Source organism: Mustela erminea, chromosome 20 (assembly GCF_009829155.1).
Source record: "Mustela erminea isolate mMusErm1 chromosome 20, mMusErm1.Pri, whole genome shotgun sequence".
Taxonomy (NCBI): Eukaryota; Metazoa; Chordata; class Mammalia; order Carnivora; family Mustelidae; genus Mustela; species Mustela erminea.
In genome coordinates, this window is record NC_045633.1 from 6,625,945 (window position 1) to 6,645,325 (window position 19,381).

Below are 19,381 nucleotides of genomic sequence, written 5' to 3' on the forward strand. Positions count from 1 at the left end.
GATCCCAGGACCCTGAAATCATGACCTGAGCCAAAGGCAGAGGCTTAACCCACTGAGCCACCCAGGTGCCCTGTAGTTTCATCTTTTAATCTGCATTTATCAAAAAGAAAATCTAGCAGTGTCTTTAAAAAATAGTATTTTTTTAAAAAAAATTATTAATTTTCTAAAGGTTTTATTTATTTATTTGACAGAGCACAAGTAGGGGGAGTAGCAGGCAGGGAGAGGGAGAAGCCAAAAAAAAATCTTTACTATTTTACTAAATCCTTGCTGAGCAGAGAGCCCCATGTGGGGCTCCATTCCAGGACCCTGGGATCATGACCTGAACCGAGGGCAGTCGCTTAACCGACTGAGCCAACCAGGCGCCCCACAAGTAGTATTTAGAATTTGGTTTATACTAACAAATGTAAGCTTGGTTCACTACTAGAAAATCCATCAATACAGTTAATCACATTAGCCATCAAAAAATGGAAATCATTTAACCATTTCAGTTGCCACAGGCAAGAAATCTAACAAAATATAGCATGCACCCATGACCAAATCTCCCAGCAAACGAGAAACTGAGAATAGTCTTTTACTTTTAAATATTAAAACCTACTTATTTAATATTAATGCTTGAAAAATTTTTTAATATTTAATTATTTTTAAAGATTTTACTTATTTATTTGAGAGAGAGCGCGCGCGAGCACAAGCCGGGGGTGGGGGTAGAGGGAGAAGCAGACTACCCACCCAGTGAGGACCCTGACACTGGGACTTGATCACAGGACCCTGAGATCATGACCTGAGCTGAAGGCAGGTGCTTAAACTACTGAGCCCCGCAGGCTCCCCTAATATTTCATTTTTCAATGCTATCATTCACAGATGAATCAGAAATTAAAATATGTGAAAAGGTTTGTACAGTGAGAGCCTTCCTCCCATCCGCCACTGGCCTAGTTCCTCCCTTCTCCTCCCTACAGTCACTGTTTGTTCTTAGGTGTTCCTTCACAGTCATTTTTCACACATACAGGGAAAGGAGGGTGCATATCCTCTCTCTCGCTTTTTACACAGACCATAGCATACTGTGTAGGCCATAGCATCCTGTGTACTCTGTCATGCACCTGGCATTTCCATGATGAGTTTTTCCTCGAGGACAAACATTTTTGCTGCTCGTTTCTGGTACCATTCGAGCTTTCCTATTTCTCTTTTTTTTAAGCTGTTGAACTCCTCAGATGTGGGACTTACAGCCATTTGCTAGTTGTATCTCCCACAGACATTCACGAAATAAATGTTGTAGTTAAGTGCACTCTCTCTCTCTTTGTTTTTTTAAGATTTTATTTATTTATTTGACAGAGACACAGCAAGAGAGGGAACACAAGCAGGGGGAGTTGAAGAGGGAGAAGCAGGCCTCCCACTGAGCAGGGAGCCCGACGCAGGGCTCTATCACAGAATCCTGGGATCATGACCTGAGCCAAAGGCAGACACTTAATGACTGAGCCAGTTGCTCTTTTAAAGATTTTATTTATTTATTTGACAGACAGAGAACACAAGTAGGCAGAGAGGCAGGCAGAGAGAGAGAGAGAAGCAGGCTCTGCACTGAGCAGAGAGCCCGATGTGGGGCTCGATCCCAGGACCCTGGGGTCATGACTTGAGCCGAAGGCAGAGGCTTTAACCCACTGAGCCACCCAGGCGCCCCTGCAGTTGCTCTTTTAAAGATCACTAGTACCTGATTCCCTCTTCAGACCAGTCGCTGTTCAGTCTTTGTCTTTGATTTTTTTTTTTTTTTTCCCGGTTCTTGCTCCTGTCACACAGCCATGATTCTTGAAAATCTATTACTTTGTCTTTCCTGCTGTACATTTTAAGTGTTCTTATAAAAGGTAGAAGGATATAAGGAAAGGATTGTGGAGGCATATAGTCTGGGGAAAAGGTACATTGTAAGGAAGAAGATAAAGCAGTTAATCTGTCTCAGGCCAAAGGATTTATTCTTTGTGTCTCCTAAAAGGAGCTAGTACTTTACTGTGGGAGGTTTCATGCTCTAGAGGAAAGACCAGGACATTGAGAGCCTTGATTTGAATTTTATCTCTACCCTGTACTAGCTGTATGACCTTGGACAATTAATTTCGCTTTCCTGTGGTTCAGTCTCTTCATCAGTAAACGGGTAACATCTTTATCACTTTTATTTTTTAATTTATTTATTTGTCAGAAAGAGAGAGAGAGAGCTCGTGAGTTCAGGCAATCAGAGTGGCAGGCAGAGGCAGAGGGAGAAGCAGGCTCCCCGCCAAGAAAGGAGCCCAATGTGGGACTCGATCCCAGAACACCGGGATCATGAGCTGAACCGAAGGCAGCTGCCCAACTGACTAAGTCACCCAGGCGTCCCACATCGTCATCACTTTTTAAAAAGTGATAGTAAAATGGGAAAATATACATAAAGTGCCCAACATAGTCACTGGCATTTATTTATTTGTTTATTTGTTTATTTATTTATTTATAGAGGGAGAGAAAGGGGTGGGGGTGGGGAGGAGCAGAGAGAATCTTATTTTTTATTTTTTAAGATTTTTATTTTTTTATTTGACAGAGAGAGACACAGCAAGAGAGGGAACACAGCAGGGGGAGTGGGAGAGGGAGAAACAGGCTTCCCCTGGAGCAGGGAGCCTGATGTGGGGCTCGATCTCAGAACTCTAGGATCATGACCTGAGCCGAAGGCACACACTTAACGACTGAGCCACCCAGGCGCTCCTGCAGAGAGAGCCTTAAGCGGGCTCTACGTTCAGCACAGAGCCTGAAACCCAGGCCTTGATCTCACAACCCTGAGATCATGACCTGGGTTGAAATCAGGAGTTGGACGCTTAACTGACTGAGCCACCCACACATTCTTAATCACTGACATTTTAATCACTTTGAAGTTTGTTCTCGTTCCTAGGTCCAGGACTTGCAGAATTGGGTACCCAATTCAAGGAATGAATGATTGCTGACTGGAATGTTGTCTTTGTGGAGCGTATGTCAAATATGATGGACCACTTAGACCTATCAGATCCATCAGCCCTTTCTTTTTCATAGATATGTAAATGATAGAGTCAGATGTCTTAAACGAATCTACTAGCATTTAAATCCTGAAAGCCAGCGTTTGGGCACAGGTGGTATATTTATATATTTTTCCACTTAACTTTCTGAAGGAGAAGATGTGGGTCAGGTATGGTCAGTTGGCGGTGGTGACAGTGCTAAAGAACCAAACTTGCCGCTGTGCTTAGAGTATCAGCTGATACTGTAATAGTTCCTTGAGAGCTAATGTATTACATCTTTTAACTACTAAAGCCACCATTTTGGGCTAGGAAAATACTTGCTAACCTCATCAAAAAGCCTTCAGAATGAAATTTGAGGAGAGAGAAAAATTCCAGGTAAATAGTAAGGGAGCATGCCATAGGGTAGAATTATAGAGACAGAAAACAAGATCAGATCAAGGACCTGTGTCTAATCACAGGAGGACACGGAGAACAAATGCTGAAGATTCCTGATGTTTCTGTATCATAAGTGCCCATAAATCTTGACCAAAGTAAAGGCAGTCATGGATCCCACTGAGAACTGGTGAGAGGAGTTTTTAACTAGGCATTGAGTGCTTACTAGAGACTCTGTTAACTAAGCACCTTCATTTAATCCTAACAAAAGTGGTGCAAAGTAGAAGTACAGAAATTAATCTCCAGTTTTAAGGAGGGCACTGAGGCTGTAGAGGATTAAGTAGTTAGAGCTAGTAATCTGCTTTTGATGGATGACATGACAATGATACAAGTTCATTTGTTTACTGAGTTTACTCTTAATCATATGTGTGGCTAGCTCGGTCCCTGACTTACCCAGGATTACAGTGTGAGCGAGCTTGCTCTCTCTCCTTGCCTCCCTCACACAGAAGAGGGGAGAATGAGTCATGGTTGTGGTTGGCGTGAGTCTGTTTTGCTACTCCGTTAGCCACATGGCAGTCCTACTTGGAACAAAATGACAAGGGGTATGGCAACAGTTATCTCCTTCCAGCTTCTCACTGACTTCAGCAGTCACATACTCAACCTTGCAGGGTCACCGGCAGTCATCCGTGATGTCACTCGGTTTGTTTTTCACTGCCTACCTGTGTGCCTCTCCGTCAGCAAGCCAGCTTCGAGTGGGATCTCATTGAGCTCCGCCTGGTGGCATCCCTTGCAGTTTCCCCTGTGTTTGCTTGTCTTTCCCATTTTCTCTTCTGCATCCCCAATGCCATCTGCTTTTCAGCCTTGATAAATTATTTGCAGTTCCCCAAATGTCTGGTTCATGTTCCTTGAACCTTGCCTTGTCTGTCTGTTATTTATAATGTTCCCTCTGGGAAGCTTCCTTGCTTCCTCAGGGCAGTTAGAAATTTTCTCTTTCTCTGTTGATTTTCATCAAGTATCTGATTTTTGGTTGTCTGTTGATATTGTGGATGAAGGTTTAGGTTCTTGAATCTAGGGTTATTAATGTAGGTAACTGAAGTGAGTCTCCTCTTAACTTTTCTTCGAAGTTTCCTCATTCCTTAGAGGCTCTACCTTGACCAGAAAGGCTGGGACTGAGTTCTGTGTCTGAGAAGTATGGTGACTGGCAGGGTTTAGTCTAGGGTATGATGGAGGAGAATGGTGGTAGTTTCCAATAAAGAGGACTTGATCTGGGGCACCAGACCTCTTGCAGGAGCCCTGCCTGCCTCCTGCCTAGGTTTTGTTTCTTTAGAGAGTGTTTCTTTGGTTTTAGGCAGGATTCAAGTGTAGCTGCTGTGTGTAGCCATGTAGTCTTAGGGATGGAAAGTGGCTAGGAGGAGTTGAATAGCTGTGGCCTTTGTATTCCTTCGGCAGTCTTTTTGCTCCGTGTCTATTTCTGCTCTCCTAGCTCTGTTGGAGCCTCTCTAGAGCTCTGCCAGAGGGTGGCACATACATCCATTCAAGACTTTTCTCGTGTTTATTCTTGGGTTGTAGCTTTCTTTGCTCTTGTTTATGCCTCAGCTGGGAAGAGAGGTATATTACCTTGTTTCCTTTCATTTCAGTGAGGTGGAGTGGAAAAGAAGAGGCAGACCCATTTACTCAGCCTGTCTGTCATTTTGAAATCCTGAACCAGGGGTTCTGTTGACAACTTTCAGCATTTGTTATTTTAAGAATTGAAACAAACTTATATGATGAGTGTATTATTGATTCCCATGTACTGAAAGAATAGTTTGGAATATTTATGGGCTATGAAATTACAGTAAAGCTGAACTACATGATCTTTTTATGAATAACTTGTGTTTAAAAAATAGTTAATAAAGCTTTTTAGGGCAAGGAAAGCCAACAGTACCCCAGATACCTGGGCAGAGAGGATGGTGGGGAGGTCTGAGGCGTTGCTACTAGCTGCTGATTGATAGTGGGGGCCAGAAACAAGGTAACTCTGGCTCACACAGTGTTTACATTCTAGAATCAGAGAGTATAGCTTGTTTCCCAGAGTAAAATTTGCTAATTTTAGGTTGTCTTCCATGACATAACATGAAGCTCAAAGCTCTGCTACTTTGACTTCCTAAAGCAGAGTACTAAGTAGTGTCTCCAGAGTTAGATGGAGGTTGCAAGCTGGGTTTTATTTTGATGAATGATAGAGTAATTTGTCATGTCTTCTAATAAGAGTGAAAATGAATCTGTATGCAACATTATTTTTATTTCTTAATACATTTTGGGAACGTTAATTGCAACTGTGTGGTTCAGGGATTTAGTGCAAGAAGAAGAACAGTTGATGGAAGAAAAGAAAAAGAAAAAAGACGACAAGAAAAAGAAGGAAGCTGCTCAAAAGAAGGTAGTATATATGTATCAACTATCTATGTTAAGCGGTCTAAACAGATTTAAAAAGAAAACTACTCTAATTGGAGTTTTTAAACGCATTTGATTGAATGTTTTAATTTCAGTGGAGATTCATTTTAATATTTAATGTTTTTGATTATGCGTATGTAGTAACTTTTGCCAAGTATATACAATTTAATGCATAGTTATTTAATCTTGCCGGTAGTTTTTTCAAAGGTAAGTGGTTTATACAGGCCTTTATCTTTCAATCAGCTCTTCCTAGGTTTTCATAATATATGCATCTCTCTATATGTGAGAAGAGCGAGCAATTTGCAGCTGCATTGAAATCTGGCTCTCCCACAGGGCGTGCTACATGGTGTGTCCTTCAGCTTTGTTTAGCTTTTCTGGGCCTTAGTTTCCTTATGTTTTGTCAGAGGAGAATTTAATTAAACGAGATAATGTAATACACATAATGCACGTAATAGGAAATAAAGTGTCAGTTTCCCTACTACTTTCTGTTTAGTACTTGGGCTGATTTCAAGAATTTGCTGTTTACAGTAAGATATTTGAAAATAAGCCTAAGACATAATTTGCTGCAGAAGATCTCTAGCCCCATCCACTGTCAGAAACTGTTAACCAAAACAGTACAAATTATAGAAAAGGAAAGATTATGTTCATAATTATAAAGTTTTTTTGTTTTTGTTTTTTTATAAATTAACAATCCTGATGACAGTGCTGGGCACTCATCTCCTACTGTATCAACATTTCAAGGACCTTAAAAATGTTCTAAATGACCCGGTGAAATCACTGTTCCACTTCTGTATCAATGGCAGTTCTGACTTTAATTTCTGACCTACACTTCTGATGTGCCAGGCGCTGTATTATAGCTGTACACTTTTCTTCACATTATTTAATAGGGAAAAACACAGCGTCCAAATCTGTGGTAGGTGGGGAGCTGTTGAAGACAGGGAACTGCTTGACTCAGCCTGGAGTGGGACCATCGGAAGGGAAAATTTTCTTAGAGTAGAAATTAGCCAAGTGTACAAGGAGTGGAATAGAAAGGGATTCCACGCAGAGTAAAATCCGCAGCCAGCGCCCACAGCCTTATACGAGTATGGGTTTTGATTGGTGGGAGTGGGACGCCGAGGGCAGAAGTGTGAGGATGAGACTGCAGAGGATTGGTGTTGGCTGTGGACTCTTCTCCTGGTTTCAGCCATTGAGTGTTGGGGAAAACACCAAAGACATTTCAGTAGACTGGTGTAAAAGTTTGTGCTTGGGAATGTTTGTCTTAGCAAAACGTGGGCTTGAATTGGAAGAGGTAGAAATTAGAGGCTGAGATGCTGGTGCAGGGACTGGCAAGAACCCACAGAGTTTGTTGGGAGAGTATGAAGGGAGAGTGACTTCCGTTGATGCTTCCATTTCAGATTGAGTGACAGGAGTACATCTTGGGAGGAGTTAACCAGGTAAGGGAATAGAAAGGGATAAAGAAAATTTCCTCCTGGAGTGCAGAGCTGACAGCGTGACCAGCACGTATTTACAGGGTGAGAGGTGGGGGGCATTGGACGATGGAAAGGGTAGAGGTGATAGGTGGCCCTAGCATTTAACCTTTTGCTTGCTCTCAGGAGTGACTGGGAGGGATGCATTGTCATAGTCAGGGTTTAGAATAGGTTTCTAGTATAGAGTTTTGGCACTGATGATGCCATAGACCTTTGTCAGAGGCATGTTGGTACAGGCTGGTCTTTGCAGTGTGATCAGTCTTTAGCTGGGATTTGTGGTGCGGAAAAAATTGTATCCTCTGTAAGTTAAGGTTGGGGGAGGCTTATGAAACTCTTGGTCTGTGCTGTGAAGGCGATTTACTGACTGAAGAGAGCTTCTAAGAAACTTCAGAGACTTGTTGAAGAAGATGCTTAGGTGTACTTTATGTAGAAACGGTGGTTTGGCAAGCATCTGAGTGTTGTGTTAGCCGGTTGATCCTTGCTTCTAAGGAATTCCGTATGTAGCTTGAAAGTTAGCATGTCTGCGAGAGGCTAGAGAAGAAGCCTAAGGTACTATATAATGAAGTCTGTTTATTTAGGATTTACCCTATTTACCTAGAAAGTTTTGAGAAAGGGAGGTCATTGCTCAAATGATTTCTTTAAAAGTTACACTTTTAAAATGTGTGATGTGAGTAAATTTTTTAAGGTTGTAACATACACAAATAATGGCTGTAATTGCCAAGGTTCGTCTTTATATTTTCTGATAACTAAATCTCTGACTCACCAAGTCAGTGTCTTTAACATGTGAATGATGACTTTGTGCCATTTAGCCTCGCACCAGATCTGAAATGACAGCTTTTTATACTCTCCCACTCTAGCTCTGCCTCACCCGGTTCCAGTCTCTCACCTTAACCATGTCCTGCTGGAATCATCACAGAGGCTTAGGCATAACGGGGAGTGTTTTCTTCTTTTGCTAGATCCTGTGTATCCTGTAGACACAGTAATATTTAACCACTGAACACAATATATATATTTTTTATTTTTTAAAGATTTTATTTACTTGTTTGAGAGAGAGCAAGCACAAGTTGGGGTGGGGAGGGACAGAAGGAGAAGCAGACTCTCGGCTGAGCAGGGAGCTGCCTGTGGGGCTCCATCCCCTGACCCTGAGATCATGACCTGAGCTATAGGCAGAGGCTTAACTGACAGAGCCACCCAGGCACCCTGGCCACTGAACACAATATAAAGGAAGTTTAATGCCTCTAATAAATATTAAGTGTAGTAGAGTAGACTGCTACTGTAAATAAGAGTGTTCTTCAAATTCCAAATAATCAGCTTACAACTGAATTTGAGTAACACACTTTGGTGTAGCAAGGACAGCTGGTATTTCTATAGGTTGTTACCAAATAGCTATTAAAAAAACAAAACAAGAAAGAATCCCAAGATGGCACACTTACAGCCCATATGAAAGATTGTTAGTCACAAGAGTTTTAAGACAAGTTTCCTCAAGCTTGTTTTTTGTCTGTAGTAGGAGCCAGCAGGTGTATGCGGGTAGGTGGCAGACATCTACATAAGACAGGTAGGCAGGCCCATTTATATGAATGTTGGAACATAAACTCACTACAGTAAAAACAATCTGCAGGTTTCATGTAATGTATGCACATGTTAAAAACCTATATATTTTTATTCCTGAAAAATATTTCAGGTAACTATCTGTTCTGATCTATTCATTTTAGATAGAAAGAAGTCAAGCATTAAAATAAGTTGAAGAGGCCAACCATGGTTTGGTTTTGTCAGGGTGACAGAACTAGGAATAGGATGGGAAGCTGATTAGACCCCAACCACCCACCCTGCCCGACACTTTTCCAAAATTAGGTGCCATGCCATGGTGTTGTCCTTTGTACTTTTTTTTTTTTAAGATTTTGTTTTTGAGTAATCTCTACACTGCATCTAGGGATTGATTTTACAACAGCAAGATTCAGAGTCGCACATTCCACCAACTGAGCCAGCTGGGTGCCCCTGTCTATTCTTTATACTTTCTGCTTTAGTTTTCACAACCTAAAGGTGAACTTTTTTTTTTTTTTAAAGATTTTATTTATTTGTCAGGGAGAGAGAGCGAGCACAGGCAGACAGAATGGCAGGCAGAGGCAGAGGGAGAAGCAGGCTCCCTGCCGAGCAAGGAGCCCAGTGTGGGACTCGATCCCAGGACGCTGGGATCATGACCTGAGCCGAAGGCAGCCGCTTAACCAACTGAGCCACCCAACCAACTGAGCCACCCAGGCGTCCCCTAAAGGTGAACTTTAAAGCCACAAATAATATTACCGTGGTAATTTCTGTAAGGCATTTAACAAGTCTTTTTTCTGTGTGTACAGAAGCGTGGTCCCTAGTGGCCACTTTGTATTTTTTTAAGGAATTCATATTCAGATCACAGGTTATTTTCTGTTTTAAATAAAAACCAGGTAGCACAGCTCCTTCTATAAATGATGAGACCCCAGTGAGGCTCATTGTAATTTTTTTACTCTGGTAGTTTTTTGTCTCCTTAAATATAAATTTCAAGTATCTAAATTCCTCTTTGAAGAAATTTTACATGAAAATTACAGGCTTTTCATTATATTTCAGCCGGGGCACATCTCTCACAATGAGATCAATGACTGGACGGCTTTATTTTTAGTTCTGTGTTTTGAAAAGCTTTCTATTTCATATCTATGAGGGCTGTTTACTTATCTCCTAATTTCAGGGCTTACGAAATAATTTGTTACAGTATGGGAATGTAGTTTCTGCACTAAAAAAGGGCAACAGAGGTACCAGTAGCTTGTTAATCTCTAGGTTCTGTTTTTAGAAGAAATTTGTAGAAGGAATCTTGAGAGAAATGTAATGAAGGGAAAAGGAGGTTGAGAAATAGGTTAATTATAGAGGGATAATTTAGTATAACCTTTACTTTAAGCATGTAATTGTAGTTCCTAGAAAGCATATAATGGTTGAGGGGCCGGAGGGAAGCAACAGTACAAATAGGGATCTTTTAGAGTTCAGAATGTTTTAAGTCAGTGTTCATGACTATTTTTGTTACTGTGTTAGGAGCTGAGGGGATTGTTACAGGCTTTGTGGGTTTAAATGTACTCAGTTTGGGTTTAAGTGAGACTACGTTATAGAAAACCTCCAACTTTCAGTCCCCTTCTCAGAAATCTTCCTGTCAGTCATCCTGTCTCCCAAAGTCCATGTTGTCGTGAGGATCCTATTCAGCAGCGCAATGAGTGAAAGTTTCTCAGTAGCCTGGGTGGTTAACATAGTCAGGCCTAGAGCAGGGCAGTCAAGTGTTCACAGGATTTCAGTTGACTAGTCTCCACTTGGTCTCGGTTCCCTTTTTTAAAAAAAAAAAACAACAAAAAAACCCAACACTGTATATAGCTGGCCTGAGTTTTAGGCTGAGTGCTGCTTGTGAAGAAATCCTAGAAAAGCTTTCTGACCCCTAATTATCTCATTTAAAGTAGGCCATCACTTCTTTTTTCCTGATGTTAGTTTGTAATACCTGGCACTGTGAAGATACGGTAGATGATTAGGAAAAGAGAAAAAAAAAACTGGACTTGGGAACCTGGAGTGTGTTTGAGTTGGGCCATTTCCTAGGGTGAAAGGACCGAGCCAGGGTACTGGCCATCGCGGTTGGTGACAGCCGCAGTGGCTAAGACCTCTTGCGTGCTTCCTGTGTGCCCGGCGGGTCCTTAAGGGCCACTCTCCCCCCAGCTCTTCATGATTTAGATCCTTCTAGGCTCACAACAGCTCTGGGGGAGGTGTTTTTGTTCCTGTCCTACAGATGGGGAAACTTGGTTTAGAGAAGTTATTTTTAGTCAAGGTCACGTCAGGTGTTAAATGGTGGAGCCAGGATTCAGAGTCCGACTTCAGACACTGAGCTCTTAGGCAGTCAGGTACCCACACGTAGGGAGCTTAGGGGAAAATGGTGTGGAGTCGGACAGAAAAGGTGGCATATTGTGTGTTTGCCACTTGTCTAATAGCTTCCTTCATGAAGTGAGGCGGTTGTAGTAGTTGCTTGTGGAATCACAGCTCAGGCTTTTTTTTTTCTTTTTCTTTCTTTTTTTTTTTTTTGATAGTAAGCAGGCTCTGTGCCCAACATGGGGCTCAGACTCATGACCCCGAAATCAAGAGGTGGATGCTCCACCGACTGAGCCACCCAGGCGCCTCTGTTTTTTGTTTTTGTTTTTAAGAAAAAGATACTCAATATGGAAAAATTTTTATAGATGTGATAGAATCCTTTAATTCTGTTACACAAGAGGGTCTACAGTGATAATCTCACATTTGAGTAATACTGTAAAGAAAAAATCTTTCTGTGTTGTACTTGAGCCCCATAATAGCCCTGAATGATAAGTAGTCATCTCCCAAAACTCCCATTTGAGGAATGGGGAAACTGAGACCCAGAGGGTTTGAATGACAAGGTCATGTAAAAGTAAAAAGGAAATTTGAACTTAGTTTTAACATATTTTATATAAGCAAATATATATAAAACATTACTATTCTAACAAGTAGTCAGTATCAAATATTATTAATGATAGTTTACCTTTTTTAAGTAACAAAAAGTACAAAACTGCTATTTTACACAAAGCAGTTTAGATTCGGTTTACTTCAGGGGTCAGTAGCCACATGTGGACAGGGCTGCCATTTTGAACAGTGTAGACAGACACTCATAAAATCACTGATCCTGTTAGGAAAATTATCTTTTGAACAGTTTGAGTAGTATGCTAGGTTCCTGGACCAACCCACAAAGCCTTATTTTAAAGAAGTGGCACTTGCTGAGTTCTGTTTCCTCTTAATCAGTCAGAAGCTCTTGGGTTCTGTTAAATTCCTTCAGTATATTCGTCAGTATTCGGATGGGCAGACACCTTTAGATGTCTTCTCTGTGTCATTCTCTGTGGATGACAGAGTACTGAATGAGTAGACTGTTGTTCTGAAGCAATGTGGACTTGTTTTGGAGTTGTTTTTCTGGAGGAGTTGGAGACTACATATCCTCTATGTTAAGGCCAGTGAAAGCAGTACTGTCTATCGTGGGGATACTGTGATCAAGGCTTCTGTGTATTGTAACTTAGTTTCCATTTGAAGTAAACTGTGGAAGAGACTAGGAAAGAGTTAAAAATAAAAGATTTTCAGCATATAAAATAATTTTTGTACTGTAATGTTTTGGCTTCAGAAAATTATGTATTTTATTGTTTGCCATGGTACTTCTCATAATGTATTCATATACCAAGGTCTCTCTAATAAAACTGATCATCTACCATCAGATTTTAAAAACAATTTCTCCAGAAGTAAAATAAGTGTTCTAGCTAGTTATCTGGTCTTTTGCCATTGTCCTTCCATCAGTTTTTTTTGTTTTTGTTTTTGTTTTTTTAATTTTTGATCCATATGAAGTAAAAGATGGGCCTCCATTATTTAGCATAACACTAGTGCTCTAAAACTTGGTAAAGTTGCTCACTGTCTGGACTGACTCTTGCTCACTAGGGAAAGATTGTTTGGTAGGGCTTGAGGATTAGGGTAATTGCCATAGAGTCCTTCACCATCTAGTTCTATAATGGTCAAATTCAATAAATGCTATTTTAGGTAACAGTAATTTAATATGAGTAAGAAAAATTATTGTGCCCCATGGCACTTAAGGAAAGCTTTATCTTTACTTAGGAACAATTCCTGGTTATTGTCTACGAATTATTCAGTCTTTCCTCACCTCCCTGCCTGTCCCTTTATCTTTTATTTTTAGGACTCCCATGCAATTGGCCTTAACTAAAAAGTTGATTTATGCTTGTGGCCTCTGTCTTTAATCTGTTCTTTCTTTGTGGGGCCCTTGAAGTTTGAGTGAGGTATCTTGAGGCAGCTCTGCTCTTACTATGTCAGAGACGGTGGACAATGGGGCAAATATGGCAAAGCAGGGTTGGCGTCAGTTTGGCTTCTGAACACAGTAATTTTAATGAATTATCAGATGTGTCAGAAGTGACAGATATGTTTGAAATTTTTTCCCCATTCAAAAATACTTAAAAGTTAACTACGTTTAACTGAAAGAGCAGCCTAACCTCCAGGAGTTAAATTTATTACTGATTTGGCCAAGTGGTTATATTCAGCTTTTCTTCCAGAAAACTTAATTTTTTTTATCATTTGAAATAAGAATTTTTGAAACCATTTAAACTTATGCAAAACTCAATAGATCCATTAAATGTTAGAGGTGACAGTTATAGGAAATTCATTTAAAAATCAAATAATGAGAAATGTGCAGTGCCATTTTTTAATTATTAAATGTCATTCAATGATGTCTTCTCTGATCTGTATCTAAAGAAACATTTCAAACATTCTTTATTAATAAACATTGTATCAGGGACAATGGGGCACATCTGTGGGAAAAGCATGCTTTCTTTGCATATCTTTTCCTGTGCAGTTCACCTAAATGACAAATTCCTTATTTAATAAAAGTGTATATGTCTTATATAATAGTAATATATTAACATTTTATCATAACAATCCATTTCTTTCAGTTTCATATTTACATTGTTTTTTGTTTGTTTGTTTTTATTTTAGGCCACTGAACAAAAAATCAAAGGTACGTTGTTTAAAGCTATTTTTATCTTTTTTTTTTTTTTCATTAAAGTAAGGTTGTTGATATGCATTTTTATTCACCTCCAGGATTGGGAGAGCCAAGAGCGTGAAAGAACAGAGGGGTGGGGACAGAATTCTTCGGTGACACACCTTGGAGTCATCTCTTGGGGTTAATGGTTTACTATATTACTGCTTTCAAAATACGCCACCTTGAGACCTTCCTTACACTGTCTCCTGGGATGCACACCACTTCTTGACATACTCCCTTGATTTGAGTCTTTGAACACATGCACCTTCCCTTAGTCTTCTGTGTAAAAAAGTCTTCTTATCTGGGGTTATCTCTGGGACTGTTACCTCATCCCTTGCTTTATTCCTTGGTCTCTGTAAACAGTTGTCCCCCACTCCTTCCTGGAGGCAGACCGTGATACCCACTCTATATTTAATTCCTGAGAATAGTAGATTGCTAACCTGATGGTCATTTTGCCAGTCATTTTGCCAGCTCCCAGTACCCGTCAAGCAGGAGCCTTCAGGTTGCTAAGGAACCAGGAACATCATTCCTCTCAGATCCTGAATCAGGAATTCTTCACCCTCTCAAGAGTTGACTACCTGGTAATGAAAGGTGTAGGGCTCTCAGATGCTAAACTTGTTAGGCTTGAAGATCATGAATTTTCACGTGTAGCTATATCAGAAGTACGACCTCTGCATTTGGTTGAGAAATGCAGCTCAGTACTGCCTGATTTTATTTGAGGTCAGCGTTTGTTAAAGTAACATTTATTAGCTGCAAGTGTCTAAGAGTGAACAAGAACAGTCTTATCTTATATTTTACTGGAGAAAGTGGCAGTAGAGGGAAACACCTAAACGCAGTATAGTGTAATATGATTTGCTTCAGGTAGAAATGCCGTTGTTGTCCTGGAACACAGAGGAGTAACGAGTAGCTTATTTGACACAGGGGGTTAAGGAAAATCTCCTTGAGATTATGAATCTTAAAAGATGAAACAGCCAATCCAATAAGAGAGGAAATGGCAGAGGGATCAATCAGCACGATTGAAGGTACAGAGACAAGAAATAATGTGGTGGTATTTGCAGTGGATAGTCCTAGAGCTTTAAATATCCAGCAATGAATGGATGGGGTAGAAGGGTTTTTCTGAAGAGATAAGAAGGGGTTAGGTCAAGAGAAGGCCTTATATGCTCTGTGTACTAAGGAACTTCGACTTCTGTGTTTTAGGTAGCTAGAAGCCACTGAAGAGTTTAAGCAGAAGAGTGACATGGGTTCGTTTTTTGTTCTTTTTTAAAAGCTGTCAGACACTGTGGATGAAAGTGTTGGCTGAAAGATGGAGCAAAGAGAGGGAAGGCACTCTCTGGGCAGAGGAAGCAGGTGGACAAGAAGAGGGAATATTCAGAGAATAAGTGCGGAGATGTTGGGGGGAAGGGACAGAATGTAGGCTTGGAGTGGGAGGATATCGTTGGGCTTCATACTGGTTAGAGAGAAGGGAGCCAGCCTGGGTAATGTATGAAATTGGTGAATCACTATATTATACACTTGAAACTCGTGTAACACTGTGCGTGAACTATACTGGAATCAAAATAAATAAACTACCAGTTTGAGTTGTAGAAAAAGAGTGGTGAGCCAGCAAAGGTCACAGGTATAAGCTATGCCTTAGGAGCTTCTTTGTCAGTACTGTCTAGCGTTCACCAACAGAGTGCAGCACCAGAGAGGGAAGTGGGGGAATAGAAAGGGTAAAGACGATTTGAACTGAGGTCTTGGCAGCAGGGGTAGGAGACGGATGGAAGATGTAGGAGGTCTAGAATTCACAGGATTGCAACTGGTGAGATCAGAGGGGGAATCAGAGTTCAAATGTGGCTTTGAATCTGGACGCGTAAGAAAGTTATAGGGGAGTGGAATGATGTAGGGGGCAACATTGCCAAATTAATTTGTTGGAACATGACCAAATTTCATCTTCTTCAAGCTCAGTTTTCACACACCACTCCCCTCTACAGGGATGTTAAGTTGTCCCTTTGCTCTGCTTCAAGACCAAACTCCTCTGCTTGGCTTTCAAGGCCCTCTTTAATCTGACCTCCTGTGATCTAACCAGCCTGTTGTCCCTCACTCCTTTATACTTTTCAGAGCATTCTCATCTGTTTCGTGTTCATCCCTATTTCTGTCTCTTTTTCTTAGCCAGGGAGGCCTTTTAGGCTTTCCAGACCTCACAGAGCTCATCTTCTGATGGATCACTCCAATGGCCATGGATTCTCCCTTCCCGATTTCTTAGGATGTTATGATGGATCTTAAATTTGGGCCACTTGATTATAGTCCATCTTAGAGTTTCGACTGGCTCGTGGGTGTTTGTTTCTCCAGCATGATCTTTGAATGCCTGCTGTTTATATCCTTTCCGAATGTAAATCATCCTTTTACATCCGTACATAAAATATGAATGTATTTGAATCTTCCTAATTTTAAACTTGACAGAGTTCTGAGAATGTTAGGTTACTTAAATGTTTGAAAGTCACTTCAAAATGTATTGTTGCTTTGACAGCTGTTTTACTCCACCCTTTTCGATGGCAGTTCCGTGATTGGCCACATTATTCTGGTGTATGAAAATGTATTTATTTTTGTGCCGTGTATAATGTCTGTGTTATATTTGGGGTTCATGGTGATTAGAGATTACAAACTGGAAATTTGTGGGACAGGTTTGGCACACACAGTCATTAGGTTTACTGAATGTTTGGTTTTGGAATAATTTATGACTTACAGAAAAGTTGAAAAGGTAGTAGGGAGTTTTCCCATATACACCTCACTCAGTTTTCCCATGACTGACATCTTGCATTTCTGTGGCACCTTTGTCAAAACTAAGAAACTGATATTGGTATTAATGGAACTTCAGACTTTATTAAGATTTCCCTGTCTTCTGTTAACTCATTTCTAAAATCCAGCACCAGATACGCAGATGCATCTAGTTGTCCTTCTCCTCAGTCTCCTCTGTCTCCACACAGTGTGTTGGTTACCCTTTTCGTTTCCCATTGGCAGCATTTACCAATCAGGAGATTCTGCGTAACCAAGAATTGCAGTTTCTCATGCAGTTTTTACGGTCCACATCACTTTTTGTCCTTCTGTAGTAGAGTCTCTATCAGGCCCGGATCTGGTAACTTCTGGCTGTCAAGTACTTGAAGGAAACAGGGCTGCTGTGACTGGGGGACTGAATTTTGAATTTTTATTAGAGTCTTTGTGATTGTCAGGAGTCTCCATCTTAGGGTTCAGACTGAGCGTGACTAGTTAGGCTGCAGCACCCTCTATGAATTCTGCGTAAATGAGCCGTTCTTTCTAAGGCTACTGCCATTTTTGGTTAAATAACACTAATGTTGCTTCCGCCCAGTGGTAAGACAGTTTGTGTAAAAGTTGGGATCTTGTAAAGTATCATAAATTAAATTCTTTTTTTTTTTTTTTTAAGATTTTATTTATTTATTTGACAGAGATCACAAGCAGGCAGAGAGGCAGACAGAGAGAGAGGAGGAAGCAGGCTCCCTGCTGAGCAGAGAGCCTGATGGCGGGGCTTGATCCCAGGACCCTGAGATCATGACCTGAGCTGAAGGTAGAGGCTAAACCCACTGCGCCACTCAGGCGCCCCTTATAAATTAAGTTCTTGACCAACTTTCATACATGGAGACAAGTTGATGTTTATTTCCTGGTACAGTGGATTCATAACTCATCTAATGAAAATGTGGACCAGCATAATGCGAGACAGAATGCAATTCTTGAAAGTTTTATTCTTACCTTGTGACTTGAACTGTGAAAAACTGTTAAGGAGCATGCATATTTGAATGTTTGAATATTTGAAATGCTTTAAAATATGTATTAATATCTCCTTGAAACAGCAGGGGAGTGAAATGCTGAAAAATTTATGGTGAGGTATAGGAATAGATGGATACATTTTAAGATGTCCTATGGCCTTACATAATGTAAAGGAAGAGAAGGAGTTAATATTCTCTCTTCAGAATGCCTTTGGGAACTTGATTAAGAAAAGTAATTTTTCGGGGCACCTGGGTGGCTCAGTCGTTAAGCATCTGCCTTCCGCTCAGGTCATGATCCTAGGGTCCTGGGATCGAGCCCCAAATAGGGCTCCCTGCTCAGTGGGAAGCCTGCTAACTCTCCCACTCTCCCTGCTTGTGTTTTCACTCTTGCTGTATCTCTGTGAAATAAATAAATAAAATCTTTAAAAATAAATAAATAAAAAGTAAAGTAATTTTTCAAAAACTGCTTTTCAGCTCTGACACTGACTTGTTTTGGAAACATTCTCATTATACATTCCTTGCAAAAGAATAAGCACTGTTAATTTTTGACAGCTAATGCCCCCCTCTCTCTCTCTCTCTCTTATTCACCATTTCACTCCCTTCCCCTTCCCCCCATTTCCTCTTTCTCACGCTAGTGCTTTCTTCAGGTGATTCTATTTATTTATTTATTTATTTATTTGAGATTTTATTTATTTATTCAACAGACAGAGATCACAGGTAGGCATAGAGGCAGGTAGAGAGAGAGAGACGGGAGGAAGCAGGCAGGGATGCTGAGCAGAGAGCCCGATGAGGGGCTCGATCCCAGAACCCTGCGGTCATGACTTGAGCTGAAGGCAGAGGCTTTAACCCACTGAGCCACCCAGGTGCCCCTCTTCAGGTGATTTTATAAGCAGGTTATATCCCACAGAATAACAAACCCCAGAGCCCTGCGGACAGGTGGAAGGAGGCGGAGCTGGAAACAGGAATAGAGAATCGTGGATAAAGGTTTTTTTTATTTTCTGGTAATCCCATGGGGTAGCATAGCTTATTGCTGCTATTCTCTTTCTGGACTAATTAAAAATTCTTAATGAAAATTGAGTCAGCATTTAAAACACATTTTTGTTCCTTGCCACATTTGGAAGCCATTATTCTTGCTCAGTTTTTTTTTTTTTTTTTTTTAAATTCTTTCTCAGTTCTAGCCTCACAATTTTTTTTCAAAGATTTATTTTATTTATTTGAGAGAGAGAGAGAACAACAACCAGTGGGAGAGGGCAGAGGGAGAGGGAGAGAGAATCCCAAGCAGACTCTGCGCTGAGTGTGGAGCCAGACACGGGATTCGATACCATGACCCTGAGATCGTGACCTGAGCTGAAATCAAGAGTCAGATACCCGACTGACTGCGCCACCCAGGTCCCCACAATTTTTTTTTGTCGAACATGATTTTATTGCTTAGCTCCATTGCTCCTGGGGGGTGATCAAAATATTCAAAAGCTGTTAAGTCACGGCATGTGAAATCGTATCGGAGACATCCTGATGACTAACTTTGAGCACCTACTGTGTATCAGGCGCTGCTTTATATATACTTAATCTAATCAAGGGGAATATTCTAAATATTTAATCACTAATAATGAATGGTTACCAGTGGTTCAGAACACATACTGGAGCAGGGTCCTAAAAGTTTCATATGCTAAGAGTAATCTTTTAGCTCTTGAATTTTGGGAAATGTGTGGGACTTAGAAGGACCAGGGTGGCAGACTGGGAACTCTGAGGCTTCGTGAAGTGTAGGATATTTAAAAACTAATA

The 19,381-nt window shown here is 40.7% G+C and overlaps 1 protein-coding gene across 9 annotated transcripts in view; it reads left to right on the forward strand.

Annotated features, from left to right (window-relative positions):
- Window positions 1-19,381, forward strand: part of TNRC6A (trinucleotide repeat containing adaptor 6A) — a 100,941-nt gene that overhangs the window by 20,261 nt on the left and 61,299 nt on the right. For all 9 annotated transcript variants that reach the window (XR_004281998.1, XM_032328434.1, XM_032328432.1 and 6 more), the window contains 2 exons: window positions 5,688-5,775; window positions 13,796-13,817. Coding sequence is in view for 8 of the 9 variants with exons in the window: in XM_032328434.1 (XP_032184325.1) it covers window positions 5,688-5,775; window positions 13,796-13,817 (110 nt within the window). In the remaining variant the exon portion in view is untranslated. The remainder of the gene's footprint in view (window positions 1-5,687; window positions 5,776-13,795; window positions 13,818-19,381) is intronic.